The following is a 24,164-nucleotide window of genomic DNA, read 5'->3' as shown; positions in this document are numbered from 1 at the left end:
CGGAGAACAAAAAAAAAAAAGAACGACATTACGCCATCTACGTTTACACGCTCCGACACGCAATGATTTGTCAACGTCCGGAAGCGAAAAACACGGGCGAACCGCCGCCGTTACGCTCGCGAGCATGTGTGTTGGCTGGTGCAGAGTATAATATATATATACACACACGTGTCCAAATCCATTACGCCGTATATGGGAAACCCACCCGCGTCCCACCGCTGTGACGCGCCGGCGATGAGCTTATCAGACTCGGATTTTTCTTCTAGTTTTTCGTTTCGTTGGTCTGTGGCGCGCAATGCAATTTCTTAATAAAACAGATATTTTCCACCGCAACGGCGCGCGGTATATAACAGAAAAACATATTATATAGATGCAAGGATGGTGTGTATACATGTATGTATGTGTGTATGTATAAAATAATAGAGCAGGCTGCGAGTCTCGTATAATATATATATATGTATACGTATATAATACTGATGCTGTGGGAGGAGACGCGCGAAACCAAAAGTTATCGGACCGAATGTAAACAGCCTGCGGATCGCTAAACAACAAGTATTCAAAGTCTCGTATGCTTTGTTTGTTATCGATGTAGTATAACGGAGGATAGTTGTTCGGGCTGGGGGGAGAGCGGTCGGCGGTCGGCGAGGACGCGATTGTGAGTGGAAAAGGAAAAGAGAATTTTCGAGTGGGGTTAGACGAAGTCTGAGATGAAATGTGCGCTCGAATAGGAGGTGTTATCAACTAGGTATCCCCGAACCCCGCTGTAAATCAAAATACATATATATACGTGTACATTATATTATATATATTGTTCGCACTGTTTGTCACCCACACACACAGCACGCGTATGTGTGTATGCTTACTTATCGTATAAAATATAAATACGTCGTCGCAAATATATATATAAGTATATTGCCATTGCCATGTCATATAGAAGCTTTTAACTTCGTCGTATGTGCAATCGCAGCAGCATTTGACATTATTCCTATCTCTGTGCCTTGTGCCTTTAGACCTCTGTCCAAACGTGTCCCTACCGTCCATATGCGTACTATGTACAATACATACGTTTACACAAACGACTATGACAAAAACAACAACGCTGGTGGTTGACACGATTCATATCTCGATAAAATCGTGTATTATAGTACCATTGTTGTTTCGTTTCAGATTTGTTCTTAAAATCGTGCAACTGTCGAAAGTATAATGTCTAAATTAAAACACAATAATAATAATATTCTTGTCTTACAAAATATTGCGGTACACGAATTGTGCATCTCCGACTGAACATTTATATTTATTCTTCTGTAATTCTCGATACGATCGTAATATTTTTAACCGAATTGATTTTTCATTAGGTAAATAAATATGTAAGTATATTATTTGTTTTCTAATTATGCACCTAAATTAATATGACTCCGGTAGATTGTATATAAATCAGCAAATAGTATCATTGTGATGAGAATAACATAAGGTTATTTTTTCATAGATCGAATGTAGACATTGTGTTGTTATAACGATTAAATCCTATGCCCGCGAGCTCATATAAACGTTTAATCGTATTATATAATATATATATATATATATAAGTACACTATGAAATTGACGCTAATTTTTGTCACTTTTAAAACTTTTAATCGCTAATAATACACACACAAACAGTTACAATAAATATAACTATATATGTTTGGTGTACGTTAAACCGCTAAAGAAGTGCTTAATACGCTTCGTTTGTGTGGTGTCTTGGCCCCAAAGTAATAATAGTGCTACTACCACTACTACTACTATACTATTGCTAGTACTTTTAAGTATATTAATACTAATAATACTTCTATAACTGCAACCACTACTGTTCGGGTAGTTAAGAAAACATACAATTTTATGCGACGTACATAATATCACTGTAATAACCTAGTTAACTTGATTATTTATACAGAAATATATGTAAAACATAATTTATATAATATATTATATATTTCATAGTAAAACATAACTATAGTATACTGCGGTAATAAGTTTTTTTCAACTTCATGCATGACTTATCACATATGGTTATATATTATATTTTTAGTATTGATATTTATATTCGAAAAAGTTTAAACATAAAACAAAATTAAACCACTATATCTTTCAATTATTATAAGTTTATCGAAAGTTTAGCTCATCGCAAAGCAAAAATTCTGTCTCGTCGGTTTTAAATCTTTATGAACAATCCTATACAACTAATACGATACAAATACATTAAAAAACACATTCGCTTAACACGGCTAAAATAAAATAATTTCATGTTTAACTTATCGGTTAACTAATATATATAAGAAAAACTAATGACGTTAAAGAACCTAATTTAACCTAACTGTTAAAATTGATTCGTTAATAACTAATTATGTTAAAATACTAACGTTATAAATATTAGGTACTGAAAAATTCTTGAGTAGTATTTATACTATATACTATTTTGTTTGGATGGCTAGCCAGATGAACTATACCTGATAAGATTGATAAGATATCAAAGGATAAGTTAAAATGTGTTGCTTAATCGAAAACGCAGTACAAAAGTAAATAATTGTAAAATTAATTAAAAAATGTCGGTGGGCCGTGCTTCTACATTATAATTTTAACAGATTATATGTGTGGAAACATATTTTATTTATTAAGTTATATAATATTTTACTTACATTAAACTAGGTTTAATTTAAATAATTTAATTAACATGGCTATAAATTATTATACTTCAAACGAACGAATTTATTTTTAGTACTCTGTCATTTTATTACCTATACTACTATATGCCTATAAAATTGAATCTACACATAAAACCTTCCAAATTTTTGTAAAGACCTTTTCATAGGTAGTTTCTTAAGTATTGTATCAATATAAATAAAACTATTTTTAATACTAACAACAAGCTTTAAATTACTTTAACGTCTTCTAGTTGAAAACACATCAGCATAGTGAATGCAGACTAAAGTTTCTTTAATATTAAAGTAATATGAAAAGCTTAAAATTGTCATACGCTTTGTAAAATACTATAAAACAATGGTTTTCTTTTTATATGAAAAAATCTCGTTTGAAGACCGTGGAACTGCCGAGCCCCTGCTTACGCGTGTAGACGTGTAATATATAATAATAGGTGAAATGGATGAATAAAATATGGGTATTTTCCGCTTATTAATATAAAGACGCTTTCCATCAAGATATTAAAAAACAAACCCTTATTTCTACCGTCTAACGCGCCTGACCTTTATTTTATGTACACTTTTCTGCTTCGAAAAAAAAAAATATAAAACCAGTGTATAATACAAAAGCATTTCACACCGAAGAGAGCTATAGCTGGTGGGGTAGTAGGTGCTGTATCTACGTGAAATATGTGCGCTATGGGTTTCAGAACGGAGAGAAAAAAATAATACGAGAAAAGAAAAAGAGAAGCGAAACGAAAACCCGCGTAGTACGTGTCGAAATGTCACGTATGATTCTCGTTAAGAAGACGGTTCTGACTTTACTGTACCAGTCGAGGTTTGACCCTTTGACTCCGACTCATATGTGCTCCGTGACAATATATTATATACGAGTTCTTGGATAAGTGGAGAACGGGAGTAGTGTTATGGAAAAAAATTACAGATTTTTATCATCCAACAGCGAAAACCGAAAAACTCTTAGTACTGTTTACAGTGTACTGCTTCACAGAAATGACTTAATACGAATTCTATCTGTATAACAAATAAATGTATATAAGGTATCCTGATTGCCTATTATTATGTTTGTCCTCGTTCACACCCACTCTGTGTCCTTGTTAACTCTAAAACGTTGGTACATAATTATTTCAATATATTCCTGACCGTTTGAATTATGACGGCAACAAGCAAACAGTGAAACATCATCCCATACATAGTAAACGTATACATATCGTGTAACATTACAGCAAACATTTTATGCTTTCGTTAGCTTGTTTTTCTCTTTATACTGACAAATATATATATATATACGCGTAAATACGGTGATGACATTCTCGGATGATGATATCCTCGTGAGACGATTGTTTTTCAATTTCAATCCGCAGAGGAGGCGGAACTGCAGCAGCAATACAAAACTATCAAAACTCTAGTACTGTCGCGTAGTTGCTTTTAACGTAATGTCTAAACTTTTCCGATAGCTTATTAAACTTTTCAATAAAGTATACGGTATAAAAGTCACTGGGGTTGTTTTTTTTTCGGCATATCCTCGGCGCAAAACGGTAAAAAATAAATAATCCCGTGATCATCATCATTATATCGGCGCAGCGGGGATATAAGCATGAAGCGATTTACAAACAATGCTCGGGTCAGTGGCGGACAAAAAAAAAACAAAACACGTGTGCATGCGTATATATTTACATATTATAAATATACATATACGTGCATATCCCCACCAGGACTTAGAACGCAATAAATGGTTAATCCTCGGAGGATAAGTGTGTTTACCTCCGAAACGACGTCGTCGGCTTTAGTCCGGTTTTAATCCGTTCCGATGCTATAAATTTCGGGTGGCCGTCCTAATGGCCTCTCCTTTGTATTTTGTTTTACCGTCTATATAGAAACGTGGCGGTAAACACGATAATCTAAATAAATCGGCAAACATTAGAGTTATTATTATTATTATTATTATTAAATATTCAAGCCTAAGCGTAGTAGCTTTTTTTTTTATATATATAAAAAAAATACATTTAGGCATTGTTCTTTGTGGTGCCGATGACCGACGTCCGATGAACAATGTATGCACGATAAATTATTTACTCTGTTTGGAAACCGTAATTTTTCCTACACTAGAAAACGTCAAACGCACTCGAATGTACGTGTGTAAATACGATGAATATAAAAACAACCTAAATGTTAATAATTTCTATTACATATAGTTTAATTATAGCACGGCGTTTCGAGTAGGCAAAATAGGTACGCGCACGAGTTTATTTGACAGTTGGCCGCTAGCTATTGCAGTTATTATTCTAATAATATTACTATTTATCGTTTATTAGTTTATTACTATTTGTATTTACTACGAATCGAAAAGCCGTCAATTCATTGATATAGATATTCGGATTTAATAAAACCAAATAGTTTCGTATATTCTCGGTCATGTATGTTCGATTTTGAACAAATAGTATCGATTTTATTTCCTTCCGTAAGTTATGTTTACAGATGTACCAAGAAATGCAGCATGCAATTTTAGAATTTATCTAGAATTTTGATTTCAGAATAAATATTACATGCATTACGATGCCGAACAAAAGTAATTTTAGTGCGAAACTTTTAAATAATAATAAAAAAAAAAAAAAAAACGGTAACTTTGAATTATTTCAAGAAACGTCAAACTTAATTACCTATTTAATTTAATTCTATTGATTATTAGTTTGCAAAGATATTTATTTATATTATTATATATTTTTAGAAAATTCTCAAACAAATAATAAAACTGATTTCATGGAACGTTGCCCTTATGATAAAACTCACCAATTGTTCACCGAGCGTAAGCATTGTGTATTATTAAACGTGTATACCTACCTGGATCTGTCACACACACTGTCCAAAACGACAAAGCCTTTACCGTTAATATTATCAATTTTATACGTCCCAACGAATTATTGTTCCAGATTTTTACCGTTCAGTATATTATATTTTTATTATTATTATTTTTTTTTAAATGTATGTTTGGTTGTTTATTTACAGTGCTCGGAGTAAAACAACGAAAATTACTATTGACGTTTCATCTTCTTAAACACTTCGATTCTCTTTCCATTCCATACTCCTAATGTATATATTTTGATTATTTTACACATCAGGCCATTACTTATTTCCTGTTAATTGTTATTGTTTCTCTAGGTTATATTTATGATTAAACATTTTAACATTTTAAATGTGTTTCTATTAATTCTCAAGATATTATAATATCCTTTTCAAAATCTCATAAAAAAAAAATCAAAGTATCAGAGTCTAGGGATTGAAGATTACTGAGAACACAACGTGAATTCACGAAAATCATACAAAAATGGTGGAAACGAATTTTATACTATTATAGTTTATGCATAATAACGTGAAATAAAGTAGTATTTAATTTAAATATTAAAGCTTTTTTGGCTAAATTTCCATAAAAAAAAAGCATTTATGCTGCATAAAATAAAAAAACCCCGATGAGCACATTATAATCATGTGATTTTTTTTTTATGAAAATACATATTAGGTAATTAGACAATAAACTAACAATTTACATTTTAATACTAAATAACGATTTAATCCAACAAATAACTATTATAGTTATAATAAAATGAAGTACAATTTATTAAACAAGTTAACACATTTTTTTTTTTTTTTAATTTGAAAACAAATGCCTCAGCGACTATAAGCATTACACATTTTTATAGTTTACATAATGAATACATTGATTTTACTGTAGTTTATGTATATTTGTTGTTTCGTGTGTCTGTAATCTATATACTATTTCTAGTAGATAGTAGAAAATATGTTTTGATTTAAAATTTCAATATATAGTAGGAAAGTGCGTCAAGTTGTTACTTTTGTGAGGTTAAAAAATAATAATTAGCAAAAACAGGAACTTTTATTTAAATTTGTTTTTGTTATAATTTGAATATGCGAATAACGTAAATACTTGTATTTTCAGCAAATGTTTATATTAACATGATTCATACATGATATAATTTTCAACATATTTTGAATCGTTTCGAGCTTTTATAAACAATTGACATTTTGTTTTTCATTTTTTCTATAGGTTATTATAAAAACAATTTTTTATTGTCAAAAACCTTGAAATCTTGAAAATTGTCAATTTCTAATAAGGCGAGGTTATAATTATTTAAAGTAAAAAAAATGCATTTCAGAGTATAGTAAAATTCGATATTAAAATTATAACAACAATTTAGGTTATTTTATTGTTATTTAAAAATAATATCGTGAATACACTTAACATTTCTAATGTGTATCATATGATTTTATGCAGGCTTTAATATTTTCAGTTACAATGTTATAGGAAAATTTAATTCAACTTACCAGATTATTTATAGAAAAATTACTTTTATTGCACCAATATTTTACATAACATTATAGGCTGACACACTGTCTTTACTCCTAATCGTTTTCCATTGTAAATGATTATTTTGGACATTTTTTGGTATTCTCGATAACTCTCTAAAAGGTTGGAATCGAAAATTCCCGGGAGTGTCAACTATATAGCATTATAGCTATTCTATTATACCTAATTATAATGCCAAAATATTGTTAATAATTACCATTGTATTATTGCATTTTTTTTTTTTAGTAATCATACTTGATTAAATTATTAAAAATAAATAATAATTGAAATTTTTTGTTATTGATTAAATAAGAGTATTAATATTATGATGAAATATGTTTTAAAAACTATTTTTTACAGTTTTAATTAATAAAAAAGAATGTCATTTAATTTGATCATCCTTATTATTAAATTTGTATTTTTAATGCAGAATGTATATATTAAAAAGTAATTATGTTGTTGATTGTTAACATCAATAAAATAATTATTTTTAAAATAGTTTATTCATAATGCGTTGTAGATTTATAGTTAGTAACAATATAGTGGTCTCGTAGTATAATCCATTTAGCACATTTATAACAATAAGTGTTATCCTAAGAAGCTATATCAAAAGAGAAAACACTTTAAGCTTATGCATAATAAACTATTGTGTATCCCATAAAATTAATATTTACCTTAAAAAAGAGCTTCGATAATTTAAAATTGTATACACAATTACACTTAAAATTATTATCTGCCATTTTGTATAATTTCTTCATATACTTGTAAGTTTTAATATAGTTAATATTAATTTTAACTTTAATCTTCATTCTATTTATATTATAATTGTGTTTTTTAATCATCTATTCGTACCTAAATATTTGAGTTATACCTTACATAATGTATACGGTTTTCATTTTTACTATTAAGAAATTCAATATTTTTCATATAATTATTAAAAATATTTAAAAGCATATTTTCAGTTTAATGAAATAAGTGATAATTAATATCTCCCAATCCCATTGATAATATTTAATTCTGATTCAAAAATCAATTATTTATATTCTATATTAGCTATAAAATAATAATGTTAACTTATCAACAGTTACCTAATTTATATTTAATACCTATTTTATGATATCTATTCCAATTAAAATTAAATTGAAATTAACATGTTTAAATAATGATTTTCATTTCTACATTGTACAATAGTAGTAAAAACTGACCAATTTGCAAATTTAGCAGACGTTTTATACTGGTCTTCGAGACATAAGTATTATCATAATGTTTACACAAACCGAATATATAATAAGTATATAATATTTAACGTAATATTCTCCACTGCATTACCCATTTTCGCTTGATTAAACAAAGTTTGCCAAGTCAACAAGTTTTTTTCCCTCCCCGTAAATCATAACGTGGCAAAAATACAGTTATTTAAACAAAAGTTTATAGCTACTGCGTTTATGTAGTATAATTATTATTTATGCATACATCATACTCAATCGGTGATGTTGTTTTCAAACCTTTGTGCAATAATAATAATCATAAAAACAGTAACCAAGTCGAACGTTTAATCGAGAGAAATCCTAGTCCAATAAGTGAATCGACCGACAACGTAAACCGTACGTCCGGTTGACTATAACTATTATAATATTATTTGAAGGGTCGGTCGTTATATTCGCGTCGACCGTTTGGGGTCGTACTCTGTCGCATATAAACGCCGATGATGTCCGTTCCGTGATGTGGGCAAAATGGACGGTTGATGGCAGCTGCATATAGGTGGATGTACGGGGTGCACGGATATACGTCAATGAGGGGGAGGGGAGGGTCGAGGTCGCGATAATCGAAAATATGGTCCTGCTACGGCCGATGCTTTTCGATAGCTTTATGTGTGTATATATACGACGTATATGTAGATACGGTCAGCGGGGATAAACGGCAACGGGCGCCTGTCGGGCAGTAAAAACGCGACCGGAAATCGTAAAACCCTATATATGTATATTATTTTGAAAGCCGTTCCTCTTTGCCCCTATATTATTATTATATTACACAAGTCCTCACCGTTTATCAAACATCATGTTCTATCCCTAATGGTTTCACCTTTTCCCTTGAACTAGGACCTGTCCCAAACCACCATCCCCCGTTGTTGTAACGAGAAGAAAATAAAAATATTGCAAACACTGTGAATAATGTGCGTGTGTGTTTTTTTTGTGTCTCAGGTGCTTTGCAGATCAGTGACAGTCAAGAAACGGACCAGGGCAAATACGAATGCGTGGCTGAAAACTCGGTAGGCACACAACATGCTACGACCATGCAATTGTGGGTCAGAGGTGAGTGCTATAATTTCTTTTCTGTTGTTATTATTATTATTATTTTATTTTTTTGTGTATGTTTGTTTTTTTTTATTATATTTTTGTTCGGACTACCGAGCAGACTGCTTGCCGTATATGGTACCGTATTATTATACCTATACTCATTTTTTTGCCGAAAACCCAATTGTGCGTAAAAACAAAGAACAAACTAGAAAACTGAAATCGCATTATTTTCCATTCATTTGCTTTTCTTTTTCTTTTTTCATTCGGTGGGATCTGTGCACATTTTTTTTTTTATTTTTAACTTTTATATTAAATGTAATTTACGATTCCGACCTATGGGCACGTACCAGGTAAACGGGACCAAACGAATTTATGATGTCCCAGGACGATATACCCTTCGTAAGGTTACAGTTAATTAATTAGGTTAATTGTGAAACATTAACGTGAGGTCGCTGTCAGATGGTAGGAGGGTGAGGATATAGCGGCAGGCGTGAACCGTCGGATGTTTCATTCAATTTCCTCTGCGTTGTTACGATAAACCAAAATATTTCCGTAAAGATCGTCAAATTTGCACCAACAAAAGAAAGCTATCTGTACCAAATATACAACGTATAAGAACGTTTATACATATAACATAATATACAAATAATTGTTAAATATCTACATATTTGTGCAGTTATTTTGTAGTTGTATATAATATACAATATACATTGATAAACTGAGACAGTGTTTACTTACAATACACTGTAATTGATGAGTATTTTTTTTTTTTTATAAAATATTTTTATTTCTATAAAACAAAATTTAAAAAGTTAACTTAGTCTAAATGATATTAGTCAACATATGATATAGATATCTGCTTTTGTAGTTGTGTATTATCTGTTACTAATTTTTTAATTTTAAAGCATTGTTAAATAATCGAATTTTAAAAACATATTGTTTAAAAACGTTGTAAACTTTTAAGAGTTTTCCCTCACAATTAGTGTGAAATTACCGAGGAAAATTATTTCACCAACTAGGTGATAATCTAGATAGAATTTTTGATTTATACATTTTGTATTTGATGTTTCATTTTATATGAAGTTTCTTCAGCACTTAATCTAAAAACATTTAGTGTTTACAGAATTAAGAATAAAAATGTAATAACTACTGTATTATTTTTATGTAGATTCTTTCCTTAGGAGTTTAAAATTTAAACAATTACAAAATCCATCAGTTTTCATTCTTCAGTTTTATCGTTATTCTCAGAAAAACTTTATCACTAGTTAACTTTTTACAATCACTTTAAATTAATTTAAATGTTGAGTTATTTTTTTCTAAGGATACATGTAGTATGTACCTACTATGTATTGGTACATTTTTTACACAATCTGAAAAAAATATATTATAACTTGTTAAAATATTTTGTTGCAAATTATTTGTGGAGAACTTTTTAAATGTTTTACAAGTGATCACTTAAACACTTATAAAATATTTAAGACAACTTTCAAGTTCCAACCATTATAGAACGATAAAAAAAGTTCAATAACTGTTGTTCACTGTTCATAGGGAAAACTTTATATCGGAAACCATTAAAGATTTGCGAAAAAAAAATAGTTGATTAATTTTACGATTTATAGCGTATGCTCTCTTATTGGATAAATCGCATGATATATATATATTTAATCTATTTTATACTTTTTATATAGGCTTACGTTTAAGACTATCGGTTTTTATGATGATGTGTTTTTTTTTCATCAAACACTGTTATGGGATGTAAAAGTGACCCACACAAGATCATGTGTAACGCATTTAAAAATTATGTCGTATTAAAAACTCAACAGAGATTTAATAGGTTTTTAAAAAGTCATTAATAATAATAAAAAAAAAAACACGATTTCTCTTTAAAACAACAGTTTTATAGATATTATGACTATCATCGATTAAAAATTAAAATAATGCTTGCTTACCCCAAGTCTAAATCATATCCACTACCCCTCTGAAGGTTCTTTATGTTCGGATCATTTAACAATTTTTTTACACGATTATTGATAAACCAGACAAATGATACTTAAGGAATTAACTATCTACTAAATGATTATTACAGGCATTGATATAAAATTAAGAATGTTTAATATCATATTATCAGTTATGATGCTATTATAGGACAGTATTTATATGTATTATCTTTATTAGGTCAAGCTTATAATGATAGAGAACATTTTAATACAGAATAAATTTAAATTTAATTATATTTCTTTGAATTATTCATTAAAAAAACATGATACACTGATTATTATTCTTCGAAAAAAATATTTTAATTTGGTTCGCCTTTTTTTTACACGAACTGTCTACTATTCTATATACATCGTACTTTTTTTTATTTAGTACTTAGCATTTTATTTAAATAATTTGGTTATTCTGCAAGATTCAACTATTCATAGTAAATTGGTATTTATATACAATACACATATTATACAAGAATGAATAATTATCCTACACTATCCGAAAATCTTAATTTGTTGTCAGTTTATTATTATCGTAGCTGTCGTATTATAATTTACTTTTTAATCAATTCAATTTTTTTGGCTTTCTATAAAAAATTATGATTTTAGTGTTCAATGTATATTAATTTATATAACCATGTTTATTGAAACTAAAAAAAATATATTATTTTGTTAGAGGATTGTTTTCTTTACATATTATTTATAAATTTTTTTTTTATATGTAATAATTATGGTATTTAAAAATGTATACAACCATTTGGCCAATTTTTATATTAGATATACTTTTTTCATTTTTGTAAAAATTATCTTAATAATATTCAATAATCATTCATATAACACTATATATGACATAATCAACAAGTGCACTCTTCGCTCTGCTTTTTAGAAAATACTCACAACTTACTTAAGGTATAACAAAAAGTCATTATATGTCACATAGCATTCTTATTTTCCATTTTGTGTAGGTACTCTACACTTTCCTGCTTCAAAATTAATTTTAACCTTTTGTTTATTATTTTTTAATTGTCTGTGTATATAATTGAGTATTTAAAAAAATCCACTCCCGTCATAAATTGTAAAGTATGAACACGAAACTTTTTTTTTTTTTTTTATGTTACTGTGTTTTTAACTAGTAATCTTTGATTGATTTCCCAAATGGTTTCCCTCAAATAACTATACCAACGAGTACTGCTAAACTTAGATCTAACAATCAATTTTCTTTTTCATTTTTATACATTGCGCCACTGAAAAACAATTGGCATTCCACTTATATTCTATACGTCTGTCGATATGTATGTTTATTATATTTGTTTAACCACGAGCACGTTTTACGGGTGAATACATTTTTATCATACACTTCACCGCGGTGAACTGTTCAATAAAACGCACTAGTCTCAATAATAAATGTGCACATGTCCTTACATGTATACCTTCACATTTCTATAAGTATTTTACTACATTTATATGAATACTTATTATTATTGCCCTTATCACGCGTTATCATAAAAAAATCGAAACAGTAAAAGTGTAACACACGTTTACTACTGAGCATCTCGTCCCTTGAGATTGCCGAAATGTCTTTACGTTATACCTGTGGTAAGTTTTTTTATATTTTACAATTTTTTCTCTCTTAACCATCAAATTAGAATATCGTGTCCGCATAAACTTTAAAGTTTCCGCATCTTTTTTCTCTCTCTTCTGTCTCTTATTTTCCCCTTTTAAAACTCAACAACCGAAAGAAGTTTAATTGCATTATCGGGGTTGGAAAATTAGTGTAAAAACCATTTTCCACCGTCACTAGTGCATGACGGACAGCTAATTTGTCGATCTTGTCCTTTTTTCTTTAGAAAAAAAAAGATTATTTTATGGCAATTTGTCTCCATAGACAAAACTATATCATAGTTTATCATATACCCTCATTAAGTATTATATTACTAAATGAGTGCCTATCTCTATGTTGTTGTTATATTTACAAAACTCAGGTGTGAAGGGGTAACAATTCGTCTACACGGTAATCGTTAATGTCTACTAATTAAAATAATTACCCGCCATATTTTTTTCACCCTTATTTTTTATTAGTGTTTTTTTTTACTCCCCCTGAAATTGTTTTTCTAATTATATTCGACCTGGGGTTTGTTTATTCCGTAAGCGGTTTACCGCTTAATCTGCCGATTCAGGTGGCTTAAATAAATATCGGACAATTTAAATAAGGATTTAAAAATGCCTGCAGTTTTTTCTGAAAAATAATTATATCATTTATACCGTCCGATTGACGCAATACGTCGGTTTAATTGTATAAGTATAATATGAAAATCGTAGGTATTTTTTAAATCATTATAATTATATATTAGCGTAGGTATATATATTGGTAACAGGAATTTAAACTAAAGTAAATATATTTACATCAGTACGTGAACATAAAAACCAGTGCAGTCGTAGTAGTTTATTATTTAATTTTATATTTATATTGTATGGTTGACGAGAATTCGATTTCTATTATGGTTTTATTTTTGAGAAAATCAGTGATTATTTTCTGAACAAATGTATTTATACGAATGGCATAATTAAACTCGCATATTATTATATAATAATTATATACGCATGACATTACACGAGTAGAAATTAGAAATTATTTTTTTTTTTTTTTGTATACAAATATATAGATATACTATCAGCGATAATATTCGTATGTAATAAAGTATATACGAGTATACCTATCTACGTATATTATATACTTCGTTAACTCTATACTTAATAATATGTTAATATAAATTTAATTGTATGAATATTTCTTTATTACTAACGAATCTCTGAGTTTGTGACAAAAATCATAAAACGAATAAAAAAATGTTTGTAAAAGGGTCGTACATTATTGTAGATTATTCAAAAGAGGCGCTGGCAAAAACGCTACCATCCGGTATAAAGGTCGCCGTCCCGGGAAAATGGCATTGCTGATTGTGCAAGTCCACCGGAAGTGGTCTGGGTTAAATGCACGGCCCGACGAGAGCGTAATTGGGCACCGGTCTTTCGACTGCTGGGAAGAAGGGTCATGCGCTTTAGCATGGGGCGGGGGTGGACGACATGTGTTTTATAATGTCGTCTGGTACGCCGCCACCTACCGACTTCGTCCACCACCTATTCACGCGCGTATAAATTCAGATTTTCCTAATTGTCCCTCCCTTATATACTCTCGAGTTTATGGTTTCCGAATAAAAATGATTCCGGATAGAGAGACTGCACTACAGCAAGATACAGTGCAGTTCGTGCATGTATAGATATACAATATACAATATACATGCACCAACTATCAATATGCGTACGCGTATATAATTAAATGTGTTTGAGGGTGTGTATATGAGTGTGAGTGCGTGTTAATTAATTAAATTCAAAAACCACTAGACCGCTGCCACCACCCTGTACAAACCCACTCGAAGCCCTTCGTTATTATATGTATAATATACCAATTTGATATGGTTGTATTAGTTTTTACAATTCTGTGAATGTTATATATTTTTTTATATATTTTATTGTATGGCACATCATATACCTAGTACACAGCGTGGTATTACTCGATTATATGGATTCTTACTATCAATGGCTTTGATATCTGTCTGCTGCATAAAATGCTTATAGTTTTGCAGAATAGTTAGTACTTAATGTTTGTCGCAAAGGAAGAATTATATTGCTAAAATAATGAGATGTGTGGCAATAATAATTTCGTATTCATTAATAACTAAGCAAATAATTACAAGATGTAATGTAATTCTTACATAAAATACTTATTCTAATATTTTGTAACATCTATTGTTTACGTTGTGTAAAATTAATCTCCGTTCAATTAAAGAATTGGTAATCCTATTTTGTTCTTATTTTAAACTGGGTTGTCAATTTAACGTAACACTAGTTATATCAGAAACTCTAGCGTTTTTGAATATATTTCTTTAACTTTATTTATAGAAAAAATTATAGTTATAATATGTTTTATTGTTATAAGTTTTAAAGTTATTTTTGAATGACATATATTTATTGCTTATTTGTCAGTACATTTTTGGTACACGATTGGCATCTTATAATATTTTTTATATTTATTTGTGCATTCTTGCATACTATTTTTGACTGTTTAAGCTCCTATAACTAAGTATTATTAAGCCTTAGTTATAATTTATAAGCTATAAGTGTTTAATGTTTAGTTGAGCGATAATAAACGCGGAGTATTAGACTTATACATATTATAAAGGTAATGTATCACTACTCCGCTCATCCAAACTTTATATTATTATAACCCATAAAGTACTAATCTAAAATTCGATTTTTATAAATCAAAATACACTAAAAAGTACTCTGCTTTGAAATAAAGAATTAAAAATGGATGTTATCATTAAAAAAATAAAACATAAAAATATTTTTAAAAAAGTTTTAATTAACTTCAATTATTAATAATAATATTTTCTAAAACTAAACTTTTTAACATAACGAAAATCTTACGTTAAATATATCTCCCGGTGTAACTATATTTTTAATAGTTATACGGTATACTAATAGTTTTTTAACGTATTTATTCAGAAAAGTTATGTTATATTTCGATTTTGTTTAACATGAAGTATACGTATTGAATATTTTAAATATTTCGTTATCAAAATTAAAATATTTTTGTAAATAATGTGTTGTCGGTTGATATAATACAATTTAAAATGTATTTGGGATATGCAAATAACAAAAGTATAATTACGAACGATTATTTTATAAAATATTTCTGGAAAAAAGTAATGTAATAAAATTATTATTGTATTTCATAAGATTTAGTTTTGATGTTTTACGAAACACAATATAAATATAATATAATATATGGGTAATGAATATACGTTATACATCCATTTTCGTAATAAAAATTTAATATGCTAAACATAATTTATCGTTAAACGTTTTATACCTTTTTTAAAACACGATGAGAATTATCTATTATTTTACGCGTATAATAAAAACCGTTAACACATTTTTATACTTCTTGAGCGTTTCATTTCCATCTCGTCTTCTCCTATATAGCTAATATTAATAATAATAATAATAATTTTAAGAAGACAATAAATTCTTATTGTTTTCCTGCAGTTATCGGTGTGGTGCCTGCTTTAATGGTAGATATATACTGTACGTACCTACTAATATTTATCGTTGTTTATGGTGTGGACACCTTAAGGCCATATTTACTTATATCTACATTTAGTATACCTACGAGTATGAATTAATTATACCAATTAAACGAAACCCACTATTGCGTGGTCTTGTGGCACTTTTTAGTAAACTTCATGTTGTAATGGAATCATAATGCTTTAGAAAATCATGTGCTATAGAACTGAACATTAATCGTAACATTTATATATATATATATATAAGTAAATGCAATTTTTAAAACTAAAAATATTTTTCAATATTCATGATTACTTACAATTTCATTAAAACAATATGGATCAAAATTAGTATTGTATAATTTTCGTTTTTCACGGATATTTAACTTTTATTTTGAATTTCATTGTAATCAACTTTTTTTTATCACTACTCGATATTAACAATTGTATCTTTTTTGTTCCTTGTTGATCCTATTGAATGTATGTATTATTTCTTAACTATTAATTTTTTGACATTAAACTGCATTGCAGTATAGAAATGTAAATTATCTCTATAACTTCATTTTTCTAAGACATGCGTTACTGAAATTCAATTTTCTTCAACTCTATACTTAAGTACTCACTTTTATATTTAATGACAAAAATTGCTGTCGGTTGTCATTTGAATTCTCTCTCGTGGTATAATGGTCGACTGTCAGTATGACGTCTGCTACTGCAGCGGTATATAATTTCGACCGGGCTTATATAAAAAAAAATTCGTGTGCTGAATGACTTGGTAAATCCTGTTCAGTCAGCGGTGTCATTAGTAAATCTCACTAGCGTTTTACGTTTTTATGATTGAACCCTTCGTGTACCTTCCGTTGCCGACCGGCCAGACGGTATTACGACGACGATTAACCCAGCCCGAGGATGCGTTCCAGTTTTCAAATTGCCCAAACCCTGCCACCCTCGTCTCTACCGTCCATGCGTGTTTAATACTCACTTTGATAAGGAAAAACCTACCCACAACTTACGCGGAACGGAAAATGTGTACAGTGCATCAATGGGTCGGACGAAGGATTATTTTCAAAACCCCGGAAAAGGGCCACTGCTCTCGCAATTGGATTAGTATACGAGTTGTGGCCTTATAATAATTAAAGAACCTATTTCTGTGTTTTTTGATTACTGCACACGGGTATATAGCAACGTATTGCGCAGGTCATTTTGTCGAAAGATCTAGTGTACATGCCAACAATTCGATTACTAAAGCAACAAATCGTTTCACTCTGAACGCACTGCCATAAAACACCTTGTAATTTCACAGAACATTGCGTGCTATGTACTGTGTCGCTGTTGGCAACAGTTGTATTATATAATAATATTATAGTAAAATCGCCGCTAAAAGTAGTAAAGATATCCCTTATAACTAGTAGCGACATTGCATAAATAATATTTTAAACAAAACTATACTCGTGGTAGACGTTTCGTCCCACGTTGACTTAAATTGATAATTAAAAAACATTTCACCATAGTAACTCATCGAGACAGATACAATATATTATGTAGCTTCTAACCTTTTTGAATGATTATGAGGCTTACGCTTTAGAACCCATGAGCTAGAAGGACACTGTCTGGTGACATTATACAGGCTGAGCTGAATTATTTCCGCAAAGAAAAATCTAAAGTAGAACCTAAGGTTTTTTAATAAAATAATATTAAATTTTATGTCATATAATAATAATAATATCAACAATAACAGTAGCACAGTGTACATAATAAGTTGTCAATAATAATTATTGATGTGTACTATATTCATATATTTTGTTTCAAATAAACATCTAAGATCATTTTTATCATATAATTAATAACAATAACAATGATTATAGGTGTTAAGGTTATATTGCTACTATTTTGTAATTTCCCAATAGCTCAACGAAAAACATTTGAACTATTTAATATTATTGTACGGAGTTTAAATCGGAAGGAGTGAGTGTCAAATGAGCTCAACGCTAAAATGTCTAAATTATGAGATTATAATATGTTTACTGCAATTTTTACGCAAAGATAGTATAAATATAGATATACTTTACATTCACCTTTATTTATACTTCCTATATCTACCGACATTAAATCATGTATTAAAATTATTTAACTACTAACTAAATTAAAATTAATTTTATTAAACGATCAATAACCACATATATTATCAGACTTATTCCGAAGCTATTACTTATTTACGCTCACATAAATAAAAAAAAATATTTGGTGTAATGAAAATAAGCTAATCACGAGGTTATTTATCATAATTTGTTTTTTTTTTAATTTTTTCTTTTTGTATACTTATGAACTGTTCAAACCGTCTTTTCTATTTATTATTAATTTATATTTTCTAATAGTTTTTTAAAGTAGTTTTTTAATATTAATATACAAATAATTTAATTTAATATTTTTTCGTAAAAATTATATATTATAATTTTAAAATGATGATATTTTATTTGTATTCTTTCATTATTATTGTTAATATTGATCAATGTAAAATTTCTAAGAATTAATTTAATTAATTTTAAAACGTTGAGTGCTTATATTTTTATGTTTGCATGAGTATTTTTTATTAGTTTAAAATCTCGACCATTAATTGTAAATAATTCAAACATTTTTATATAAAAATAAATCTAGTAATATTTTCTACATTCTCTCCAAAGCCAACCTTTATAACACCCTCAGGTTGTCATCAGTCGTCCTTAGACCGTAGCGTGTAATACGTTTGTATATTTGCCAGTACTATAAAAGAATTTAAAAAAAAATACCATAATATAACTACTATAATTTACTATAAAAGTTTATGGAGTTATTTTTGAAAAATTCTTTGTTATTTTTATCGAATGATGACGTTGTCGTTTGGTTCAACAGGGCGTTTGGATTAATTTCGTTCCAACAGAATACTCAAAACTTTCTTAAACAACCCGGGTGTAATTCCTACATTTTAGACGGGCCAAATTACTTGAGAGCAAATTTGACAGTGCTTCATACATCGGGTGCATTAAAAATGCCACACAATTACGATAATCGAGTTATTTCAAGTTGAATACTCGACTTCGTCTTATGCCATCGGCGTCGTCCAACAGCGTTCCGCCTCTGCAGCGTATATAGTTTCCGTGTTTAGTAATTCGCTTAAGTGCTATTTTCGTAATCGAAAAGAGTCCCGTCTTTATAATTTATTGACAGCAGAATTCCCCAAACAATTAGGATATTCGTTACAGTTGCGTGTATTATAATTTCCGTTCTTTTTACCCGCCGCTTATTCTTTTTGACAAAATGACAACCATATACTAAAATAAAATTTTCAACTTAAGCCCCTTTACGTTATTACGTATTTATATAGATATTTTGTTTCCCGATCGACGTCAATTACAGTCATGCAAAATTACTTTGTAATTCCAGATTCAATAATATCGTGAACTGTTTTATTATTTTTCAGTTCGCCGAGTGCCGCCGCAGTTTTCCATCCCCCCGCCAACCATGGAGAAGGTGAAAGTCGGTGAAAACATCAGCATACCCTGTGTGGCTGTCGGTTCGCCTATGCCGTACGTGAAATGGCGCAAAGGAAAGACAACCGAACTCTCACCCGAAGACAAACTGCCCGTCGGACGGAACGTGTTGAACTTGACCAACGTAGAGGTTTCAGACAATTACACGTGCATAGCGGCCTCGTCTCTGGGCATGATTGAAGCGACGACTTTCATTAAAGTCTTGAGTAAGTTAACTTTTAACGTAAATTAAACGTGTCTCTGTCTCCTTTCTCAGCCACGCAACACACATTATAATATAATTATTACGATATTATATACATATTTTATCGGTGAAGTGATCGTCATATGATAAAACTATATATGTTAAGGATTTATTAAACTAATTAAACCCATGATATCCATACATATATGTAGCTGCCTATATTATATATAATCTACCTTAAGTACCTACCTACTACAGTGATTATTAGATAGATAGTTGAACTTAACTCGTTAAGGGTTAAATGTAATTAAAGTTAGTGCGAATTCCTATCGCATACAAGGTATATAGTAAGCCTCACTATATATTGAATAGACGTTTTCTTGTTCTTCAGATATCGGTCGCCAAACGCATTTCATACTCAACTACTGCGATTTGTATTAAATTACATTGACGTTGTATGTAATACTAGATATTCCGCTTCAGAATATTATATATAATTCATTGTATCGAATGATTATTACAAGTTTGGAAACTGCAGGATAATAATACAACCAGCTCGGTATACATTATTAATATATGATACGACTTTGACGACGAGAGCTTAAATTATTATGGACGTTTTTATTATGATATAACGACAAACAGAAATAATAAAAAAAAAAACAAGTTCCCTTGAATGAAAAAAATATATAACTTTGTATCATAGAAATTCGATTTTTCTACGTCAAACATAAAGAAACAAATTCTACTGAATCTTATTTTGTACATTTAAAAGAATAGAATTCCTCGGTGTTTATGCTTGTTGTACCTAAAATAATTTTACATCAATAAATTGTAAAGGTGATTCATTATTTGAAAGCACTTTTATTATATAAAACACCACGTGTCACATTTTGTTTAAACGTTTTTCTAAAGTTCGTATTTTTTGTTTTTTTAATGCTATTATATATTCGCTTTTATACATTATATAATACATTATGTATACCCAGACTATAATCTATATTTAACGCTGCTGGTACTTATTTTCAAAAATGTCCTTTTGTTCTTATTCACTTGCCTGCCTTTTTCGTTCATTGCTTTTTTTATTTGACTGCAGCAAAGCGTGGTGTTTACAATGTGTATAATATACATTATATATTACTTATCTGTTAATTTCATCGAAACTCTGTTTGTCGTTCGTCCCGATTTAAAACCGATTTTAAAGGTAATCGACTTTTTGATTTGTATTATATACCTGTATATATATTATATTCCTTCTGCAGGTGGTTATCCCACGAGGATTTTATAAGTGATATATGTAAATATGTTGAAGGGTTTTATTGTATGAATTTCACTATTCCGCCTTTTTAAAGGTATGCGCTGGGTAACCTGTATTCAGTTGAAACCTAGTGAAAACGTTCACAGTAAATATATTTCGTAGAAATACCTAACATAATATGATGCTCCGCCGGTACAATATTAATATCAAAGAAGAAATAATTGTTGCCTTATCTTATACATTTATCATTTTTGGTATTACTTATAGTAAATTTAAATGTTTGAAATAATTGTATAACTTAATTCCTTAAAAATGTTTACAACCGCGTTCACAAATCACCGTATTTTACTTCTTTAACATACCATCGCTTATTTTTATGTGTCCAAATAAGAGTTTCGTTCACTTCGGCAAACGTCTGGAGGAGGTTAGGTTATTAAAGTACCATCGACCATTGATGACCGTTGCACTTAACTACATAATATAGTATCGTTCGGATAATATGAAATATTTCATATTTCATATAAAATCGTAGTACCCATAGAACCTAGATCTCATTGTTTTTTTTTTTGTTCGTATAGCGCTACCTAGTCCTCCGATCGATGTCAAAGTTTCGGACGTGACGTCCACATCGGTAAAGCTGAGCTGGTCACATCCCAACCCAGATGACATACAGTACTACACGATATCGCACAAACCCAGATCAGCATCTCAGTCTCCGGGCGTCATCAGCGGTGTGGTGACCATGTACTACACGATACGACCGCTGAGCCCTTACACCCAGTACGAGTTCACCATATCGGCCGTCAACGGGTTCGGTCACGGGCCTCCGTCGCCACCAATCGTGGCCACCACTGGAGAGACAGGTAACATGACGTTTTACAAACCTATATCCTGCCGAATCCCGTCAAAATAACTCTACCCCGTCTTTTTTTCAGAATTTTATATTGTTATTATGATTTTTACTGTGCTATTCTCCCCGTTGTTGTTGTTGTTGTTGTTGTTTTTCGTGACCCGAGGGATAAATTATAATAATTTAACGGACTTATTTTTTTTTTATTCCGGAAGGGATCGTTGTGGGGGTCGAATTTGGATGCTAGCTATTGCAGGGAGTGTATTATATGTGGAAATTCGTTTCGTTTTCAGAAGCATACTATACTGTGCCATTATAATACGCGCAAAGCATATAAATAATAATATTATTGACATTTTATTATTATTTTTTGTTACGCGTTTTGGTTATTGTTAAATGTTATATCGTGCCGGTACGAAAACCTGGACAGTAGTATAAAATTGTGTACTTTATTATATGGATAGTTCGCCGCGGGTTATCATCGTAATATGTAGTCACGTCAATGCAGCTGGTGACCGTCATTATAATAGCATTATAATATGAGTGCCCGTAGTGTAAATTCTGTATAGCAAGATAAAATAATATCTCAGCTAAAAAGTCACTATATATATCAAATAATATGTGGGGGATGGGATGGGTGGTGGTTTAGATGGACTGTCACGTTTGGAGGTGTGCGACGGAAATCCATTAGGATAATGGTTTTTCAATTACAACTATTGACGTTATCATTATTTACTTGTTTATTTTTTGTTTTGTTTTTTTTTTTTTTTTTTTTGGTCAAATAACAGCTTGAACAAACTTGCGTTTTTTATTATTATCATTATTATTTTTTTGGACGGAAGACCCGTCTTTTATTGTTGTTTTAATGAGAACAACAACAACGGAAAAAAGCACATATATACAGTCACACAGCGGTGGTGTATATATTTAGCTTATACAGTAAAAGTGGAAATTTCAAAACGGTTAATTTCCCGGTCTAATTAGAAAACTAATTAATGGTGCCAGAGGTCGAATGCCTTTATTCTTAAACTTTTCCCGCCAAAAAAAATATATTCTTATTCTTTTTTTTCCACTGTGAGCTTTTAATTAATTTTTGACCGACGACTAAGAGCCAACAAAACGTGTTATAAAAGACGGTAGTCTTGAATATAAACGCAACTCCCCCCCCTCAACTTATCTCCATTCATAATAACTTCCCTTCCTAAAAAAATTATTGTTTTTTATGTGTATTTCATGCTACATTTGAACATGTTTTTAACGGATAAAATTTCGTTAAAAAATTATTTATTAATCTAAGTAAGTGCGCGAATATTTTGATGTTTAAATGTATACACTATTTTTTTTTTTTTTTTTGATGTTTTGCACCTTTTGTGTTTTGATTGCACTTTTTTGACGTACGTAGATTTTGCACAGTAAACACTATTACTTACTTTAAAGTGAAAATGATTAGTCTCAATCAAACTCACAGTAGTAATTAAGCATAGAATAAGACTATATACACCTATTATTTTTCTTCCTTCTGCCATTTAGTACCTACCTATATAGTATAAATAAAATCTTTTTTGTTTTGACGTGTATATATGCTGCACAATTTTTTTTTTTTTTGAATTGTGGATTTTTCACTTTTTAAAAAATTTACACGCTGATTTAAAAATGTTAGTCAATCTTTCTTACAGTTGCAGAACGCTACAGTATCTATACGTAGTTACACTATAATCACTTTTTTGTTTTTTGTTTCATTTATAACTGAGCTAATATTTTAATCAGTTATCATAAACCAACAAGTAATAAGACGGATTAAGTGTTAAGATTTTTATTATTTTATGATAATATTATAACTATGTAAGTGTTATAATAGTATAATATAAACCACGATAAAATTAC

The 24,164-nt window shown here is 29.8% G+C and overlaps 1 protein-coding gene across 6 annotated transcripts in view; it reads left to right on the top strand.

The window, feature by feature from the left end:
* Positions 1–24,164, top strand: part of LOC114122327 (tyrosine-protein phosphatase Lar) — a 150,974-nt gene that overhangs the window by 97,504 nt on the left and 29,306 nt on the right. For 5 of the 6 annotated variants that reach the window (XM_050204839.1, XM_050204841.1, XM_050204838.1 and 2 more), the window contains 3 exons: positions 9,258–9,368; positions 19,919–20,194; positions 22,009–22,293. In XM_050204839.1, the coding sequence (XP_050060796.1) occupies positions 9,258–9,368; positions 19,919–20,194; positions 22,009–22,293 (672 nt within the window). Of the gene's footprint in view, positions 1–9,257; positions 9,369–19,918; positions 20,195–22,008; positions 22,294–23,560; positions 23,577–24,164 lie in introns of those variants that run through there. The other variant, XM_050204842.1, reaches the window with a different exon arrangement.

Source organism: Aphis gossypii, chromosome 3 (assembly GCF_020184175.1).
Source record: "Aphis gossypii isolate Hap1 chromosome 3, ASM2018417v2, whole genome shotgun sequence".
In the NCBI taxonomy this organism is placed as follows: domain Eukaryota; kingdom Metazoa; phylum Arthropoda; class Insecta; order Hemiptera; family Aphididae; genus Aphis; species Aphis gossypii.
Note: the sequence above shows the minus strand (reverse complement) of the source record. Positions and strands in the feature narration are given on the sequence as shown.